This window comes from Diadema setosum, chromosome 6, assembly GCF_964275005.1.
Source record: "Diadema setosum chromosome 6, eeDiaSeto1, whole genome shotgun sequence".
Lineage (NCBI taxonomy): Eukaryota > Metazoa > Echinodermata > Echinoidea > Diadematoida > Diadematidae > Diadema > Diadema setosum.
In genome coordinates, this window is record NC_092690.1 from 29,484,054 (window position 1) to 29,505,019 (window position 20,966).

At 38.0% G+C, this 20,966-nt stretch overlaps 1 protein-coding gene across 1 annotated transcript in view; it reads right to left on the reverse strand.

Moving 5' to 3' along the window:
• LOC140229697 (proprotein convertase subtilisin/kexin type 7-like) overlaps positions 1-18,612 on the reverse strand; it is a 30,853-nt gene extending 12,241 nt beyond the window's left edge. The window contains exons 1-7 of the mRNA XM_072309938.1: positions 17,715-18,612; positions 13,592-13,688; positions 4,797-4,834; positions 3,508-3,682; positions 3,068-3,158; positions 1,288-1,481; positions 307-407 (exon numbers count right to left, since the gene is read on the reverse strand). Of these exons, the coding sequence (XP_072166039.1) occupies positions 307-407; positions 1,288-1,481; positions 3,068-3,158; positions 3,508-3,682; positions 4,797-4,834; positions 13,592-13,688; positions 17,715-18,254 (1,236 nt within the window). The 5' untranslated portion in view covers positions 18,255-18,612. The remainder of the gene's footprint in view (positions 1-306; positions 408-1,287; positions 1,482-3,067; positions 3,159-3,507; positions 3,683-4,796; positions 4,835-13,591; positions 13,689-17,714) is intronic.
• Positions 18,613-20,966: the final 2,354 nt, after the last annotated feature.

Sequence of the window (20,966 nt, forward strand, 5' to 3'; positions counted from 1 at the left end):
GATAATACAAGGGGGTAGGGCTAATAGGAGGGGGTAGGGACAATAGGAGGGGGTAGGGGTAATAGGAGGGGGTAGAGGTAATAGGGGGGTAGAGGTAATAGGAGGGGTAGGGGTAATAGGAGGGTGTAGGGGTAATAGGAGGGAGTAGGGGTAATACGAGGGGGTAGGGCTAATGGGGGGGGGGGGGGGTAATGGGGGGGGGGGTAATAGGAGGTAGGGGTAATAGGAAGGGGTAGTGGTAATAGGAGGGGGTAGGGGTAATAGGAGGGGTAGGGGTAATAGGAGGGGGAGGAGAGTGGGGCTTACAATGTTCCTCTGGGGTCTGGAACCGCTGCTGAAGGTGACAGCAAAGAGGGAGGCGCATTCCTCGGCATAGAATGGCATCTGACCCTTCTCGTCTACGGCACCTGGTATCACAGACAAACACACAGACAAACAGACAAACAGACTACAAGTTAAGCACGTAGGCAGATGGATACGGGAACTAACATATGGCAGATTAAAAAGTTGAGAGAACAATTAATATTCCTGACACAGACTTTGAATTTTCTAGCAGACTTTGAATCGTAAGAGAAATGAATACTTTCAACAGGAGAAAAAAATAATCAACCCACTGAAGACAAGTTCATATGATATTCGGGCAGGCATCTATGGGATATGAGTGTTGTAGCAAAATCAGCCTGTCCTCAATCGGTTAACTGAGGGATTATATCATTCAGATGGTTTGTTGTTGTGGTTTTTTTTCCCTGTTTGTTTCCTACATGATTGACATTCACACACCCTCTGTGGTTTCCCAACATTTGGCCTCTTTGGCTGGACTTCTGCCAAAGCTACAGGGGGTCACTACTCAGCCTATAGCTGAACATGGCAGCATATGATTGACTACATGAACTGCCACAGGGCTATTGTGGCCTTCAACAACCCAACTCTTAGCAGTGATGCTACAGTACAAGCACAGTTTCCTATGTAAGTAAAGTTCAAAATGCGTTGCAACTCTGTATGGATTTCACACGATGAGTCTATCAAGCACAGCCAAGCAGAGCCTCACTATCTACAGATTCCATTGAGATTTCTGCATTAACTTCCTATAATATCTCCCCATTCACTCCAGTTCTTCCTTTTATATTACATAAATTCAGAACTTCACTTGATCACGGGATTTAGAGTATTCCCGTTGAATTACTGGTCCACTTTCTTTAAAAAGGACAAAAATTTGAGCAAAATTGTCACGCATCCATTTTTCTACACTCTCTTCTCATTCAGACTACTCGACTTTACTTGACTCACCTATGGTCACCGTGTACATAGAATTTGCATAGCCGTCGTAGTTGCAGTTGTCTCCGTTCTTGCCACCGTTGCCGCTGGCAACCACAAAGATGTTGCCCCGCCCCCTCCGGCCGTAGGTGACGCCGTGCTGTAAGGCAGCCTTGGCCAGTGTGTGAGGCCCATCCACCGTCTTACCATCATCATCTGGTCCCCAGCTGGAAGTGGGGATAGAATCAATTGGATGCAGCATGTAGTTTGGATTAGAACCACAGGGAATTTAAAGTATGCAAGAGTCTATTTTCAATCATGCTTCAAAGTCATGATATCAACATCATTACAATAACAATAAAATGACTCTTGGTTGTTTCTACCTTGATCAGTTTCACCTACCTAAAACTTAAAAAGAGAATGAAAGAACTTTTAAACAGAGAGTCTAATCTCCCTAAACATGTCCCAAATGTTTTACTAACGCTACGTGATTGAATCTACATCTATGCTTGGGGAAACTTCCCCCTTCAACTAAAAAACAAAAAAGAAGCTTCCCAAATTTAAGTAAAGTACTCACTTCACAGTGAAGCACATGGTGGAGTACTCCTAATGCACTACAGTGAATATAGTAGATTACTTAGAATGCCTATGGGGATTTTTACAGAAATGTCCTCATTCTAGGATTGTGACTAAGAACACCACATCCTCAAAGTGCCAGGTGCTCCCCCAGCCTTAGACTGTCCTAACAGACCTAAAGGACCTTGATGTGACGACAACTAATCGACCCCATTCCCCCTAACTGCAACTTCTTCCCTGTTGTCTTGCTTCTTCAATAGCGATATAACACACACTAATAAGACAAGACAAGACAAATGGCTACTCTATGTGGCCTTGTCCAGTTGAGGGTGACGTAAATGCGTGTGTGTGTGTGGGCGAAAAGAAATAGATCAGAATCCTTCAAAACAATATACTGTCTTATGCGCCATACATTTTGCGAGAACAATATTTTGCAAATCAGGACAACTGCATGAGTGATTGCAGTGACAGAGTTAGAAAATTCCCTTTCAAGGACAAAAGTTTAGTGACTGTATACTCTCTCAAAGACGATAGACAGTACATTTGTGTATTAACACAGCATGCAGCATCCTGGTAAATTGTTTATTTTGCAACAGCAGAAGTAGTATTAAAAGTTGTGAACAAAGTATAAGCAGTAATAGAAGAAGTAGTCAAAGGTAATAGAAGTTGTTGCAGTGCTCAGAAAAAGTAGTAGCAGTAGAAGTAGCAATAATAGTAGCAGTGGCAGCAGTAGCAGTAGTTGTAGCAGTAGTAGTAGAAGTGGTAGGAGTAGTAGTCATATGTAGTAGTAGTAGTAGTAGTAGTAGTAGTAGTAGTAGTAGTAGTAGTAGTAGTAGTAGTAGTAGTAGAAGTAGTAGTAGTAGTAGTAGTAGTACAAAAATACAAGTAGTATTAGATGTAGTGGTAGCAGAGCTGGTAGCAGTAGTAGTAGTTGTATTAGTAGCAGAAGAAGTGGCAGTACTAGTAGTTGCAGCTGTAGGAGTAGTAGTTGTAATTGTTGCAGTAGTAGCAGTGTTGTAGTAAGAGTATCAGCTGTAGCAGTAGTAGAATTGGTTGCAGTAGAGGTAGTTGTAGTACTCGTTGTAGTAGTAGATTCTTAGCAGAAGTAGTTGAAGTACAAGTTATAGTAGTTGTAGTTTAGTAGAGCTGAGGGAGAAGAAGTAGCAGCAGCAGCAGCAGTAGTAGGCATAAAAATGATAGAAAATGAATACAAAGACTGAAAGAAGTAGCTGGTTACCTGCAGCTGTAGATATCATTGATGTACATGAACTTGTTGAAAGCCGTAGCCTCCAGGCTGTCAGTCATTGGTCCATCAAGCAACCGGATTCCTGACATTTAAGTATAAATGCAAACAAAATCAATCAAAATATCAGTTTGAATTGACCCAATTCACAAGTTTTTCTGCATCATCATTATCAAAATTGAATGTACATCTGTTCATTTTTACAGTAGAACTGCCAAAAAAAAAAAAAAAAGGAAGAAAAAAAATCTCCTCAGAGTTCATAGCATGGAGTTGAGATCCCTCAAATGGGGCAATAATATCAACTATGCCTTGAAAAGCAGTCCATATCTAAAACTTCACTTCTTGATTTTCAGAGATAACTATGCCTCCGTAAAACAAATCATCTGGCCATGAGTCTGTGATATCCACTGTGACACGGTAGTTTGGCCACTCACCCGACACTCGGGCCTCAAACGCCACCCCGACACCGCAGATGCTGTTGCGGACGGCAGCAATCTCCCCGGCGCACCGCGTGCCGTGGCGATTCTGCGTCTGTTTCCCGTCCTTGATCCGCATCTCAGGCATCGGGTCGTTGTCGTTGGCGTTCAGGTCCCAGCTTCCCTCGGCACACTGCAACAACAAACAAACAAACAAACAAAATATTAGTGCTTCATATAGTTCTGTTTTTATATTTCGTTTCATTTCTTTTATTTCTTTTCCATTTTCAAAACAAAATTTATACACACAACCATAAACACAACATGACACTGAATCACATGGGCAAGAAAAAAAAAGAAAAACAAAAGAATTTGAATGGAACAATATTGGGATTGGACGAAGACCAGCAGGAGAAGAAGACAGAGTTATAGACAGACAGACATTTCATACAGAGAAACAGACAGGAAAGCCAGAAAGACACACTGTGACAATCAGGCATAGAAAAATGGAACAAGCCTTAGACAAAATGAGTGATATGTTAAGCTAAAAAAAGGAAACACAGGCTTCTTGGGACAGAAATCAAACAGTCCTTACAGAGAGGAAAATGAGGATGAGATATTAGAAGAGATGAAGCAGAGAGATTGTGAGAAACAAATACGGGGCAGCAGGAAAGGGAAGAGATTATACAGGAAAGGGAAATAACAATTCAATAAAGATAAAAGGCTGCTCAGTATTAAGTAGGAAATAAATTATCAAATAATAACATTTTATACTACAGTCCACTCGCATTATAACGAACACAACAAACTCTTACAACAAAATAAAAGTTCAGGCCTGAAAATTACTGTCCGAATATCAAAGTATATATACTTAAATTGTTTGGCTGTAAGAAAATGTCAATACAGTATAAAAACTGCCAGTCTTGAGGACTTCGTTCTTCAACAGGTGTTGCCTGTATATTACTCCTTCTGTGTGCATACTGGAAAGTGATAAACAATCATTTGTACACATGCACATGGGGGAGGGGCATTTTATGAAGCCTGTTGTCCAACAAAGTTGTCGGACAAATTTGCTCTCAGTCAATCAGATGCAAGACTTTCTGTAGCTTATAACAGTTTGTCAGAAAAAATATCTGACAAAATGTCTGATGAAATGCCCCCAGGTCAGCTAGCATCTCTCTGACTGACCAATCATGGCGGATAGTTTCTTCATCATGCTAAGGTGTTATAGGAATAAAGGTGGAACAATTTTAAAATTCAACAAATTAGTCACTGTTATTGGTTCCTTTAATACTACTTGTACTCACGTAATTCACAGCAATATCCTCGTTAAGCCACTCCAGACCTGTGAAGACGAGAGAGTAAGAGAGGAAAAGATAACATAAACAAATTATAATCCTTACATTTTTCATATCTGTGAAGAGAATTGCAGATTTCAACAAGAGTGATGTTAACCCACTGAGGACGAATCCCGAGTATACTCGGGCAGGTGTCTATGGGAATTGCGTGCTGTAGCAAAATTAGTCCGTCCTCAACGGGTTAAAGGTAAAAAGATTGGTGTCTTTCCTCTGAGGCACACACAGGTTGCAATGTTTAACCAGCCTGCTGATGTGCCAATAACTCCAAACTATCTCTACTTCAAATTTGTTCATGCACAAAGCAAACTTGAAGCAATCGATCGCTTTACTGATTCTGTTTAAGGCCAGCTTTATTTCAATCAATTTTCTGCTTTAGAAGGCAGTTCATGAAATTTAATTTAAACCTCTCTTCTCTTACATTGTACGCCACAGATAATCATACATTCTCAGTTTTTTGCTTTTTGTGTGTCTTTTATGTACAGGACCATAAGACATATTGTCTCTTTTTTCCATGCTTGATATCCATTGATTATGACATGCTGTTTTATTTTCACAGATAAGAGAAATACATCAAATCACAAGTCAGCAAGCAAGATGTAGACAAGACAAAAAGTCAGCATTAAACTCTTCATGGTCTTTCAGCTGTTCGTTAATTTTCTTTTCTTCCTCTTTTAGATAGAACCCTTCTCTTAGAATAATGTTCCAATTTCCATTTCAGTACATTTTTCTCTTTTTTTTTTTTTTTGGGGGGGGGGGGAGGGGTAAGTGGTACACAGTATGTAGCAAGTACAATCCAGTTTGAAGGAATTCTCTGGCCAGTTTAGGAGATCTGTTTCAAGCATACAGGAAGTTGCTTGATAATTTGTTACAATGAAACTTCCAAGTTCCACTAGCCACACTCTGCTCATAAAATATTTTCCACGGACACTTTTTTTTAACAGGCAGAGCTCTCTTCGGGATGTAATGTAAGGTGTGCGTTGATACTGTGCATGTCATTACTTCTGAGAATGTCATGCTACCATGTATGTGGTAGGTAGTACATTTATATCGTCTCCCCAAACAAATTTCTGAGGTTTGATGCTGCAATCTCTTTTAAATATTAACTACTCAATTTTATTGTTAGTATTTCAAAGGTAGAACTACAATGTATCATTTTCATTCATTTAGGCCCTTTGTTCATAATGTTATTGTTATTTCAGATGTAGAATTTTCAGAATCCTCTAGTAATCACACAACAGGAAATGAGACTGGAGTGAATGGATGGGCCATACGTCACAAGATGCCACACGGTCCACACTTGTGGAGCTTCATTCTCTAAACAGCCTGAGGAGTTCGAGGCTCTGTTCTGCTTTGTGACCTGAGCTGTGGGTACCGCGGCTGGTTTCATAGGTTTCTTTCGGGTGAAGCACCGCTGTTTTGGTAGGCTCTTTCTTTTTCACAGACTCAACTTGGATATTGCTCACCCCCTATCTATCCCTCACATGGCCGGTCAGCTGACCTCTAAAGCCCCAGAGGTCTGTTACACAGCTTGAGTCTTTTACAACCACACACGCACACAGATACTCCGCAGAGCATGACAACAATGTGTGGAGCGGTGCGTTCGGATAGACTCCCAGGACTGCGACACAGCCCTGTGCACACCCCCATCAAACCTCTTTGTCTCGTTCCCCTCTTTCACAGGTGGTATCTCCCATGAGGCAAATATGGTGCCTGCTACATGCTATCAAAGCCCCTGGACCTCGCTGGTATAGCACTGTAGTCAGAGTAAATACAGACCCAGGAAGAACTCACTGTTGGTGTTTGTGCACCGAAGCACAGCGTCCTAAACATACAGAGTTTTCGGAGTGAGAGGTACTCCTGAACACTGCTGTACAAATGTACATTTATACTGATGTGTTGAATAGTACCAGCAACAGGTGGTGAAGCACACAGTGAAAATACAATACATATTTGAGCAGATGTTGAGACTCTGGTCAGAAAGGCCACCTCTTACCAATGACAGGTGATCCAATGCAGAATCTGAGATCGACCCGATTGAAAATCGATTCAAACAATTTAGGAGAAACGCTAGGAATAGCGTATTACCAAATAGGAGTGTACGAACAGCCTCTCGCGTGCCTACACAATAGGCCCAATGTACACTCTGTATCTTTGTACAAATTGGTGGACATTGCACTTCCCTTTGTTATTATGCAATCTCTTGTGCAGAGGGGCTTTTAGCACCAGCTACAGTACACACATCTACTTTGCTGTTGTTTTGCTTCCTATTAACCTCCTTCCTGACCTTTTCCTTCACCTTCCTCTTTGTTCTCTGCTCCATTCTTTCCTTGTTTCTTCTTCATTCTTTTCCTTCCTTTCTTCTCCTCCTTCTCTTTGCTCTCTTCTCCCTCACTTTGTTTTGTTTTGTTTTGTTTCTTTTGTTTTTTCCTACTCCTTTCCCTTTTTCCTTTTTTTTTTCCTCTTTTTTCTTGATTGAAAGTGGTGCATGCTAAACAGAGAACAATGTCAAACACGGGGCATGTCAAATTAATGAATTATTGCGCCCATTCGTTTTTATTGCAACTGACTGACAAATTGCCTTCATTGATGAAAATACTGGTAAGCACAGAGTACATGTATGCAGTCACTGAGTGTTTTAGTAATAAGCACTGATTATTCAGTTTTGTTTGTTTTGTTTGTTTTTTTTGTCTCATACATAGTACACGTGTAGCTACTACTAAAACACTGAATAACCTGGGGTTATTTACGTCGATGAAGGGCAATTAGTCAATCAGGTGCAGCACTGGGCATGTCACGCTCATGTAAATTGGCTCTAAACCAGTATGTTTAAAGAATATAATACACATTGTATCATTATGTTGGACCACATTTGACGGTGGTATACCCAAACTATGATTTCTATTGGGGGAGGGGGAGGGGTAAAATCATTTTAATTGTAAACATACGCAAACAGAGAGGGTGTGCAAATTTCCCTATGAAAATAGTACAACTGATGTATGCACAGCTCTACAGGTGGCTTTAAGAGAAGGACAGAAAAACGAAATGAACTCTTTGTTGGTAATTTTTCTTGCATGTAAATACATTTTAACTTACTGATTCCCTTTAAACCACTTTTCTTGATATCCTACACACACTGACTGGCACAAAATGTGTTCATGTGATACGGTCCTGGATTAAATAACAGCAACCAGACTCATTCATTTCATTAGAAAAAGAATTAAGTGACATTACATTCCCTAAGGGAACATGATCTACAATTTACAAACAATAATATGACATCCCTAGAATATTGTGTATGAAAATATTTGTGGCAACATCACTTCCTTTGCATAGAATGAACATGGCTGACCTGACACGGCTGATTAATTATTCAAGTACAGAAATACTTTGTTCAGAATGGCTGAAAGGATCTGAAGGCTGTGAGTTGGTTGGTCAATCTGGAAATAGAATTGAAGTCTGTCCAAGGTGATATCAAACTGAATTTTACACCAACAGGTCATGTCAGATTTGAGAGACTTTGGGGGTGTGGGGTAGAAAACCTGAGGGTCATGGCACAATAGTTTGCCATTTCTTGCCCCCTTGGCAGCCCTGTTTTCTATGTCACAATCTCTAAGAGGTATTTTTTTTTTCTCATTTGTGATTTGTCTGTGTGTTATGATTTATCTTATAAATCTTTGTTATGCTGAATCAAATGTGTTTTGTGCTTAATACCCATTTACACATGTCTGAAATGCCAAATAAAGGAAGGAGAGAAAAAAAGCAGAGAAAGAGCAAAATATGGAATGTAATAATAAATTTGCGACCAGCAAGGCCATCTAACTTTCAATGACAAGCAAACTGAACATAATTTATCCCATTGAACTACCCAGTGACATAGTTGTACAAGGTACACTGTACCCACATGTACATATTGGTGGGTTAAGGCCCACAGATGTCTGTGTTTGTAATTTGGGAAAGTCTGCTCTGGAAAAAAAAAAAAATCACCTAGTCCTCTTTTATCCTCACATCAAACCGCCATCTTCACAAAAATAAAAATAAAAAAAAAATTGCATGATCACACTGGATACACCTCTATCAAGAACAAAAGCACATCAAATGGCATATTGAGGATAGTTTGGTCCCGAGACAGAAGGCCTTTTCATGGTGATTAGATGTGAAGTGACAGATGTTTCTGGACAATGATTGAGCGGGTTGTTCAAACTCTCCTTGCTTTCACATGTACCGTGAGTGATTAAAGGGATGGTACAGTATTGGTGGAGATGAGAATTGGGCTTTTAACTTTCAAATGGGAGATACCACGAAAACTGAAATAGTACAGGGCATACCATTTTAAGAGGAATTTAAAGTTTATTTGATGAAAATCGGGTTTGGCATGACTGAAACATCCAAAAACAAAGTGAAACAAAGCGATCATAAAAAAGTGTGGGTCCCACACTTATTAGAATCGCTCTGTTTTGGATATATCTCAGCCATTTCAAAACCAATTTTCATCAAATAAACGTTGAATTCCTCATGGAATTACATGCTCTTTCATATTTCATAAGAGGTTTCTCATCATCTCACCAAAAATGTTAAAAACCTGAAATTAGGTCTCAACCAAAACTATACGATCCCTTTAATTTGAAACATGATTCTAATGATGCCTCACAAGAATCATGCTTTAAATTAAAGCATCCTTGCCATGTAAATGCAATAACTGGAATCAGGGAGGGTAATTTGAATCATATTTAAAAAAATTCCATCTGCATTGCTCGATTCATTGTAACTGTATCTTATACGCCATATATTTAATAGCGAGTCTCAATTTAAATTGCGATTTCGCGAGTGTTTAAATACGCGATCATGGAGCATAGTACTGAATGGAGAAATGTATACGTGCAATTCACATTCATATCGGGATCAGAGTCAACATTTTCGCGTGTCTCTATATTCGCGAATAGCACATGACTTACGAAATTTGAGAAAAAAAAACCCTCGCAAAATAATCGGCGTATACAGTATTTGAGGAATATGTACAATGTACATGATAAATTTCTCATCATCATTTGAAACTGAAGTGAAAGCAACTCCAATGTAGTTAGTGTAATAGAAGACCTGTGTTGTGTTTTAAAAACAAAAATGACCCCTTCTCCAGGAAACATTAATACCAGCTTTGGGGGAAGTGTCCTTCGAAAATAAAGATATTATGACAGCGTGGGGAAACACATTCGATTATCATATTCAGCAAGACAAAAGGGCAAGTCCAAGATATCGCGCACCTTACGTATGGGACATTCAGAGATTTCAAACCTCTGAAAAGTAATGAAGGAGCACTTGGATTTTATTGTTTATCATCAGGAGGACTGGTACTCTTGAGAAGAATATTGTGTTTAAGTTTGGTGTCATTTGACCTTGGGTTGATTATTTTATTAAGAAAAATATGCCAACTTACGTATGGGACCAGAGAAAAACTGGATTTTTCAAAATAAAGTTTGAACTGAAAATTCTCTGAAAGTACCTTACTGATCAAGTTCTGTTTGGAAGTGAAGAAAGGTACAATACTGAAGTATCTTTCAGCAAAGTTTCACTGCAAAAGAATAAAGCATATTTTCATGAAGTTGGTTTAATTAACGAAAGTACACCTTACGTATGGGACATGGCTCAACTTACGTATGGGACATTTGTCTTTAGTGCACAAATGCATTCATGGGAATGACTTTAAATTTCCCCATAGTGTCATATTCAGTTCCACAAATCATGCTACAACATGTAACAAATGAAATAGACTTCTAAGTGGGTACTTTCCCGGTTCAGGTACCCAGCAAAAGCTAAAATAAAACAAATAAAAGTAATTACCAATTTACAATTAAATGTCTTAGTTTGGATTCCGTCATGCATTAACACTGTCCTCATGATGTCTACACATGCAGATAATAGTATACTGACACTCTATTTCTAGCCCATTTGTAATTACTCTAGTCAATATTTTTTCATCAAATGAAAAAAAAAATGAGCAAATTCTAGCTTGTGACCTTGATATAGCATACATGTACATGTACAATAACTAATTTGTAGTCTTGATAATTTCAACTTTAGAATCAAATGTCATGTACAATGTATTTGCAGATACAGTTTGAAGTGGGTACTTTCAGTAGCTCTAGGCTTACCTTGCAAGTTGTCTAAGTTTTTATAAAGCTTTATAATTGTTTGAAATGCAGCACAAAACACAACAACAAGAGTACTTCATTTTGCTCTGTAATCATCATGTTTTGCCATGTGAATTTTAGCTGAACTGCAAAATCAATCAAATTTTAATGAAAGTTTTAGATTTTAAGGAGATAGAAGAATGTATGTACCAATGCTGTTTCTGTTTTTTTTTTTTTTTCAAATTGCTTGGCTTCGTGTCTATGAAACCAAAGACGACAAAATTTGTGCTACTTTGTACATACATACATGCTTGTGTAGTGATACAGGAAAGATTATCATTTGCACATTCAAATCTAGATTTGAAACACTTAAGTAACTCACTGATCTGCAAATTACAATTTTGAATAAATTCTAATAACCTCATTTGATCATACACTACCAGATTGCAGTGTATGTTGATAATTGTGTAGATGTGGGGTACAAAGTAAGTATGAGTTGATGAAGGTGTCTCAGAGCACATCTGTCTCTTCAAACACAAAATAGAAAAGAAAATTGAATTTCCTATTTGTTTGTGTAATTTGTGTTTTTAGCACTCCAACCACAGAACCAGTATTGATATTGTGGTTTATAGCAAATGTAAACTATAGTCTTCATTTTACAGGATTTTCAGAAATCATGTTCATGACCTTGATAAGTCATGACATATTCTGAGGGTGAACAGTTGAAATATTAACAATCATATCAAAATAAAAAGTACAAGTGTACTCTCATAGGGTTTTTCCTTTGCTATCAACTCAAGTAATGACAAAGTTACCTGCTCACACCTTAAGTGATTTTTCTTTTCAGTAAGACCTATAATGTTGTCATTGATGCGCGCCATAAGCACAATTGTTTTGATTTCGCTTTTGAGGCTGTACAACCTGTGGTACATGCTGAACAGTGTACTGCACCTAAAATGACACTCAGAGAATCCCATTCTTGGACAAAGTCATTTTGTAGAGAGGTAAAGTTGAAAATGATAACTGAATTAAGAAAATGTCCAATATCAAAATGTTAACGGGGAATGTTAATTCAAGACCAGCTGCACAGCCTGTAATGAAAATAAGAAATTACAAGTATAAATGAATATTCTTTATTTTCCTTTCTTAATCATAGAATGACTCAATAATGCTGTCCTTACACTCTCCCTGAGGTCATCTGAGTAGGAGAGGCAGATATATAGACATATTCTTCAGAGTAGGTGCAAAGATAACCATTAACCAAACAAATGTAAGGACATATAGCATCCATGTCAAAAGGCGGTTTTCCCATTCACTTTGCATGTAATGTCCCATACGTAAGGCATTTGTCCCATACGTAAGCAAACTTTAATTAGTTATAAGATGAAGGACTAATTAAATTTCCTCATTTAGTTTTGCTAATCTGGAGTTGAAATGAATAAATTAGAACTTCCTAAAGTATGATTGGTCAATGTTACAAATCTTCAGAAAAAACTTAAAAAAACATACTCAAATCCTTACGTATGGGACACTATGTTCTGGGAAAGTGCATAATTTGCATAATTAATGTGCTGACCTTGTCTTACCAATTGCAGATTATACTAACTCATACAGGGGTCATGTCCATAAAGGAACTAGGTCAAGGACAAATTCAACTGATTTTAGATGAATATTTATAATTTGTCCCATACGTAAGGTTTGTTTTTGATTTATGCAAATCAAGGCCATATTTCTTGCATAAATTTGCATAATTCAATATTTTCTTTGCTGGAAACATATGATTTAACTCTTTGGCTACAAGATGATATCAATAACTTTTTGATAAAATCAAGATGAATTTTGAGCATCTGAGGGGACATTATCTTGGACTTGCCCAAAAACAATCAGCTTGCCAAACGCAATACTCTGTATGATATTTCACTGAAGTCAATGTTTGGTTTCTGGTAATTCAATTTCAGTTTTAGAAGGGTTTCTGCTCAACAGACTTCATTTACCAGTAAGTTGTTTTGATTTTGAAATTCCCATACAGTATTCTTCACTATTCAGACTAGCAAAATTTGTTAAAGGAAGTCATGATACACTTCCTTATGACGAGACCATTAGTAATAAGTAAAAAGTTATTACAGGAATGCTTGAACACAAGTCTTCAATGACATAATTGAAGTTTTTGTATTTTTTTTTTTTTACAGGAATGCCATGAATGATAAATGCTGGTCTCTGTAAAAGAGATTATGTTCACAAGCATTTTTTTTTTTTGTGTGTGTGTGCATTCTTATTTTGTGTGCATGTACATGCTCGAAGTATATCTTCTTTCATCATGATATAACGTGAAGGGTAGCATCTTTCAAGGGTTTTTCCATTTTTTTTGGTAACGATTTCAAGAATCTTTAATCTGAGAATTGAATTGAAGAAAATTCAAATCTCAACCTTCACCCCTTAGTAACATTCTCTTGCAATCTTTCATCTGTTGTACATTTTACTGTAAATTTGTATGTCAAGTTTTATGGTCTAAAATAACCAAACAGAAAAACATAATGTGCACAAACACACACACACACACACACACACACACACACACAATCACAAACATACAGTCAAAGGTCAACATTGAGAACCCACCATCATCAATGACCGCGACAGTGACCCCTGACCCTGTGATGTTGTGCTCCCAGATGCCTGTCACGTTGATATCCATGCCACGATTCTTGGAATTGTGCTGAAAGAACAAAACAATAACAAAAAAACAAAAAAGAACAAAATGGATAATTATCATTATTATTTCTATCAACAATTATTACTCTTATTATTATCAATATTATTATTATTATCATTATTATTATTATTATTATTATTATTATTATTATTATCATTATTATTATTATCATCATAATTACAATGCATTAATATGTTGTTATTATTGCATATTTTGTGCTACTTTTGGCTAGCACAAATTCTAAAACCCGTGAAAATATCTTCACAATTTCATAAAAGTGCATATTTTGAATGGGTTGATAACTGGACAGTAGGAATTCAAGAACCTGCAATTTATACACTGATGTTTTTGAGCTGCCCATGGCAAAAAATTAATCATGCAAAAATATCTATGTTTACAGTACCTGCTTAATTAAGACATGTTATCATGTATTGGACTACATAATATCTTGTATGCCAGTGAGAAATACATGTATTATACAATGTATAAAATCTGATTGACAACACTGCATTCCGCACTCAAGTGACAACTTGCTTCGTCATCACCTAGATCACCATTGTTTTTGTGCCAATTTGGGGGAGATTAAACAATGCCTAGCTACTGACACAAAGTGGAATGTGAACACAAAAATTTGAAAGGCTACATTGTACATGTATACGTAATAACAGGTACGTAATTCAGGCATTGCAGTACAATCAAAACCTGCCCTGCATGCATCATAACATTGTACAATGACAACACTATCTCATGCAATAATGGTCTATAATCAAATGATATGAGAGTTGCTAGTTCTGATTACGGTATTGTAAAGTGCAAGTACACCTTTGAACCAGATGTATACATTGTACATCGTACACATGCATAATACATGTATTGTACATGTAAACTTACAGTATAAATTGTCATACATTGTTGTAGCTAACTCTGCATCGGAACACTGTACAGCTGTATGTACTACACTAGCTGCATTGTACAGTGTACATGCATATCGACACCTTTGAACCAGATGTACATTGTACATCGTACACATGCATGATACATGTATTGTACATACAGTAAACTTACAGTATAAATTGTCATACATTATTGTACATGTAGCTACAATGTAACTCTGCATCGGAACACTGTACAGCTGTATGTACTACACTGCATTGTACAGTGTACATGCATGCGTACACTGGGAAATCAAAACATTGTATGTTACACTCAATGTACAGTGTACAGTGTAGTACACCTGTATTACACTGTGCACAATGCAGTGCGCTGATCATCTCTACAGACTGTATGAAGGATGTATGATTGTACGTTGTACTTCTACAGAAGAAGAATGTACATTGTACATGATGTACAATGTAGGAGCCTACATTGAGAATGGCTGGAAATCATGTGTCTCCCCCCCCCCCAATACACACACACCCACATGATGCACACACACATTCAGTGCACAATGTTGTAGGCCTACAATAACCGTACTACATCATGTACAAACATGTATATCTGGAGTATACATGCATGAAAAAAAAAAAGAAATGAAATAGAATACAAACAAACATATAATTTGTTGATCTGCCAGTATTGCAGGTACACGATCTGTACATGTACAATTGCTAGATGTATAATTTTGAGTGTACTGTCTACGAAGCTGGCTCTCCTACTGTACATGTATGCACTGACATGTGAGTGCTGTAGAAAAATCGGCCTTTCATAGTGCTTTGTGTTTGGCCAACCTTGGAGAGCAAAAAAGTTTTTTGAGAACCTTGTAGATTTCAGAAAGAGAGAGAGAAAAAAAAAAGAAAAAAGAAAAAGAGAAAATGAGAATGAGAGACACAAAAGAATCTGCATGCCACAATGTACAGTGTCCCTTCACTGTACTTTGTACATACAACCCAAACTGACATCCAGCAAGTAGAGGATTTCTGTCGAGTTTCAAGGCTGTTTAGTCTAAGTTTTGATTTTTTTTTTCCGACGCCTTTCCTAGTTTTGCTTACATATTGAAAGGCCGGTGGTAACCTTAATAGACAGATTATAGAAATCACTATTAGAAGCAAAAACATAATTTAAAGAGTAACTGGAAATTTTTGTTGTCTTTTCCTGTTTCTTGGCTCTTGACACTATCTTTTAAAAGAAAACAAGACAAAGTACAAAGTGTCGTCTGCCAATTTTTTTAAAAGGGATGATATATTTTTGGTTGAGATGGGGCTTCAGGTTTTTAACTTTTTGTGGGATAATGAGAAACCTCTTTTGAAGTATGAAAGAGCATACCATTAAAAGAGCAATTCAAAGTTTATTTCATGAACACTGCTTTGGAAATGGCTGAGATATAAAGAAATTGTAGTAAAAGATGGGACCCACGTTTAATTGATAGGATGGATGTTTTACTTTGTTTTTGGATATCTCAGCCATTAGGCAGTACAAAACCAATTCCCATTACATGAAATAAACTCTGAATTCCTCTTGGAATTGTCTGCTCTTTTTTCATTTATAGTAATTTCTAATCATCTCAAAAAAACTTACAATTTGAATTCCCCATCTCAACCAGAATGATACCATCCCTTTAATTTTTTGTTGTTGGGATGTTAAACAAAATGCGCAAGACCAGCTTGAATATTCTTTTTTTTTTCTCTTTTAAGTTTGTGTATTTAATGGAAGATATCATTCACAATGCTGTGAGACATTCTCCTTCAACCATGCAAAATTTTGTGAAGGTTGCAATTAAAGGGATTGTCCCTCCAAGCTTGAATAACAAAACAACTGATTTAAGCTGCTTGCTTGTGAGACCACATTAGGAACGAATGTCTACATTTTAATCTGTTCTGGTGTCCTCTGTATCCTGCACCACAGTACATTGGACTGTACCTGTACGTATGGTCTCCAGCCGTGCAGGCTGGCGGATGCATACTTGATGTCTGTGTTTCAATGTTCTTTCTATGTACTAATAAATGTGTTTTGACAACAACTTGATGCTATAGATGTACATTTGGCAATTTGTACATGCACATAAAAACTTCCGTTCTGATATTCTTGAATTTGTTTGCAAGATTCGGAAGCACCCTTATGGTTAAAACAAGTAGGCAGTAAAGTACATTGTATGTGTACAGTTGTACAAACTTTTAAACGGTAATTCCTGTTTTTAGCTACAGTTATGCACCTATTTTGTACATGTATAGGGAAACAACCTGCTCATCGATTGATTAAGTTTCCTTCCTATTAACAGAAGTGACCCTTGATAAACATCCTTAAAAAAAAAAAACAACCAAAACAGCATCATCATCCCAGATTAAAGCTTTTAAAAAGCACACCCCATGTGATACTGTATAAAACAGTGATGCATGCATGGCAAAAAACGATTGTAGTCAACCATATGCAGTGCAGTCAACAAGAATGTACTGTAAAACGAGGAATTTTCGCGTGCATTTTAATTTCGCGAATTTCGCGAGTGCCAAAATTCGCGACATTAAAATGCACGCGAAAGTTTTTGTCTACACGTACACTACATGCATTGAACGCCAGTGGCAATTCGCGAAAATTTCATGCCACGAAAAAGGCTGTCGGCTCCAATTCGCGAAAATTTCATGCCGCGAATATATCATGTTTTACAGTATACAATACTATTCAATTAAATGCACCGAGTACACAGTTAATAGCCAATAGTGAAAAAAAAAAACCAACAACCACAAAACTGCTGCATTAGAAAGAATGATATTGCTTGCCAATTTGTGTTTGATTGATCATACAATTTCAAAAATCATAACTTTATCACTTTTCATCAGAAGTTGATCACACTTTCCCTGACATGTCACCCTCATTTTGCTTTTTGGCTTTTTATTCACACAAATTGATTTTCAGGGTGGATTTCCCCTTCAAGATGGCAATGAAGTATTTTCAATTGATTTTTCATTTTTTCATTTATCTATTTATTTTTATTTATTATCTTTTTCTTTTTTTCTTTTTTTTTTTTTTGGGGGGGGGTCACATAAATCACTGTACATGGTTCTCAGAATTTTTTCAATCTTGGCAGTTTATACTTACCAAATGCCACTGACTAGAGTAAGAAGGGTCATCGAATTCCATGGACCGCTTAAATCTCCTACGTATCGTCTGCTGGTTGAACCACTCGATCAGCGGGTGCTGCGCCAGTGCGGCCTCTGTCTTGCTGCGAATTTTCCCGACAAGGTCCCAGTTCATGCTGCCGTTCAGGGCCTGGTGGTAGCTGTCGGTGGCAAACAGGTAGTGGCCCACCAGCTCTCCGACCTGGCCGTGGTTCCTGAGCCCAAGATCCTCGGCCACGAGATGGGCCAGGGAATCGACTCGAGTTCTGTTCACACTCTTCCTGTGATTCTGGTACTGGATTTTAACCGCCCACGACAGCGTCTCGTGCTCGACGCTACTCCCCTGAGAGCTGGCATCGTCCGCGTCCAGCGGGCCACCGCTGGAATAGAAGTCCAGGTAGAGTCCCCGTGTGGGGTATGCCACCAAGATCCATAAAATGCACACGGTCAGGCGAATTTGTAACTGGACGAGGACGTACAAGAAACTCCCCCTCTCTCTCATCTTGATCCCTCCTTCCATTGTTCGTGCCGAGGTTGGGGTGGCACTCTGTTACAACATAACCCTACCCCAGCTATTCCGATGTGGGGGTGCAGGACACCCTCTTCTGGCAAGAACACCTGCCCCTATGGTGCTACACGAAAAGACTGCTGAACCGCAGCTACAGAGCCCATGCAATCCAAGCACACCCTGTGGAGAAAGAAAACACAATATTAAAACTTTAATAGAAATTAGAATCCTATCGTGGTTCTCTGAATAATCTTTCAGTTTCCTCAAGCTCAATCCAACTAGGAATAATGCACAGAGAGGCACCCTTTACTTTAATCGTACGTACGTAATCTCTACAATCTTCTCCTTCAATCGCTTCACAGAGTCTTTACACTTGCTCACGGTCTACAATTTGTTCTTAAAGATTGGAATCTTGAAATGTGATAGCCACTTGCATCAGTTGAATACATGTACATGCATTAGAAATGAATTTGAAATAAGACCATTTCTGGATTTACATGATTTGACACACACACACACACCCAGAGGATAAGTTTCACAGATTCATCTGGATAAGGATCATTGTACGAAATCTTCCTCATCACCATGGGCAACCCTATGTGGTACTTTACAAACAGCATCTTCAAGACGTTTATCAAATTCCTTTTACCAGAGGACTTGTTAAGAGAAACTTGGGCTTATATCACAACTTTCAACTTTAAATGGATACATTGTATATTGACATTACAAAATATCAAAAGTGACATTTATGGAAACATGTACCAGTGATAAGGCAAAAAGAACAAACACTTTACGGTACAATAGATGACATGACCAAAGCAGGGTCTGGAACAACAGACTAGAATAACAAAGAAAATTTTTGGTGAATTGACCCATGGACGTACATTGTTCAGTGTAAAGTACTGTTCGGGTCTGGAACAACAGACTAGAATAACAAAGAAAATTTTTGGTGAATTGACCCATGGACGTACATTGTTCAGTGTAAAGTACTGTTCGGGTCTGGAACAACAGACTAGAATAACAAAGAAAATTTTTGGTGAATTGACCCATGGACGTACATTGTTCAGTGTAAAGTACTGTTCGGGTCTGGAACAACAGACTAGAATAACAAAGAAAATTTTTGGTGAATTGACCCATGGACGTACATTGTTCAGTGTAAAGTACTGTTCGTCCACGCCGAATATTTCACGAGGTTTTTATTTTCATGAATTTTGCGAGTCGGGTGCTATTCGCGAAAATATTGACTCTGATCCCAATGTAGATGTGGCGTACACATGTACACTTCTCCGTTCAGTACAGGACTCTACGATCGCGAATTTAACCACTCGCGAAATCGTCGGGAATTCCTGATTCGCGAAAATTTAAACTTGCGAAATATATGGCGTATACAGTAGTAATGAAGGTCCATGGTTGACTAAACCAAAGTAGCTCTTTGACTAAACCAAGGAGGAATAGCTGGAGTGGAGGGATAGATAACTCCTTGACCAAACTATCCCAGCTTTCAAACCTAACCAAGGTTGCTTCATTTTGAAACATGATTGTAGTGAAGCATCATTAGAAATAGAATCATGTTTCAAAATAATCATTTGTGCCGTGTGAATGCAAACTGGAATCATGGAGGGTGATTTGAAACATAATTCCACATCATGTTTCAAATGACAGCCCAGAGGTGTTTTCCAATCATGTTTTGCCAGAATTAAGCAACCAAATTAATAAAATGTGAACATACAATGTTACTGAACTCCAATCATGTTTGGGGGTGGAGATCAATCAGTCCCACAGAAAAACGGCTCAAAAGTGAGAACTTGGAAAAAAGCTCAACTTCTCCTCGCTCTGAATTCAAAACTGCAGAATATGTGAAGCCTTCCCCTGTCATGTGAACGAACGATCTGAATCGTAATTGCAATCATACTTGTAATTCAGCAAATCTGTTCGAATTAAGCGCTCTTGGTATGCGTAAAATCACAGCACGCCTTCAGAACTGCCTGACCAAGGAGTTTCATATTAAAGACCACTCCTTGTTCTGAGAACTAACATGGGTTGGTAAACTCACTCATGCTTTCAAAATTTATACCCCAGGGTTAAACTCTTTCTTGTGGAATGGAAAACCCAATGAACTGTTAAAACCTACAGTGTAGCCACTGATGTGCAGCAAAGCATCTCTAAGACTTGAAAACAATTCAAAGCAATCTTTCCACTCAGTCATGCACAGTCCGACTTGCAATCAAGTACAACCATGTACATGTACAGTACATGTACTGCAGACTATGAAAGTTGTGTGTTTCAAAGATTTTTGTCGGTTGTCACTTTTTGCTTTGCACTGTTACTTTCTGCTTTTTATTGCTCAAAGTGGTGAATGAACCAAAGTTTCTGAAATATGAATTATGTCTTCATCATGAATTTACTAAAGAGATTGCACCATAGAAATCATACTAGATGTAGATCGAAACACTCAGAAGGACAGAGTATACATTTGACCATGGTACCCTCTGCGTGTTCTCACGAAATAGAGAATGTTTACAGTCTGGTGTTATACTCCATTTGGCCTAAAGCCTCACAGACATGGCACCAGACTATGATATTTGCCTGTATTTTGTGAACAAGGAGGGGGGTACAGTTGCAACTGTTATACTGTAACTTTGGTGATGGAATGATCAATAACCTCTGAATCATTATAGTTTATACCTGATCCGTAAAATGGCAACACAAAATGCCTGAAGTCAT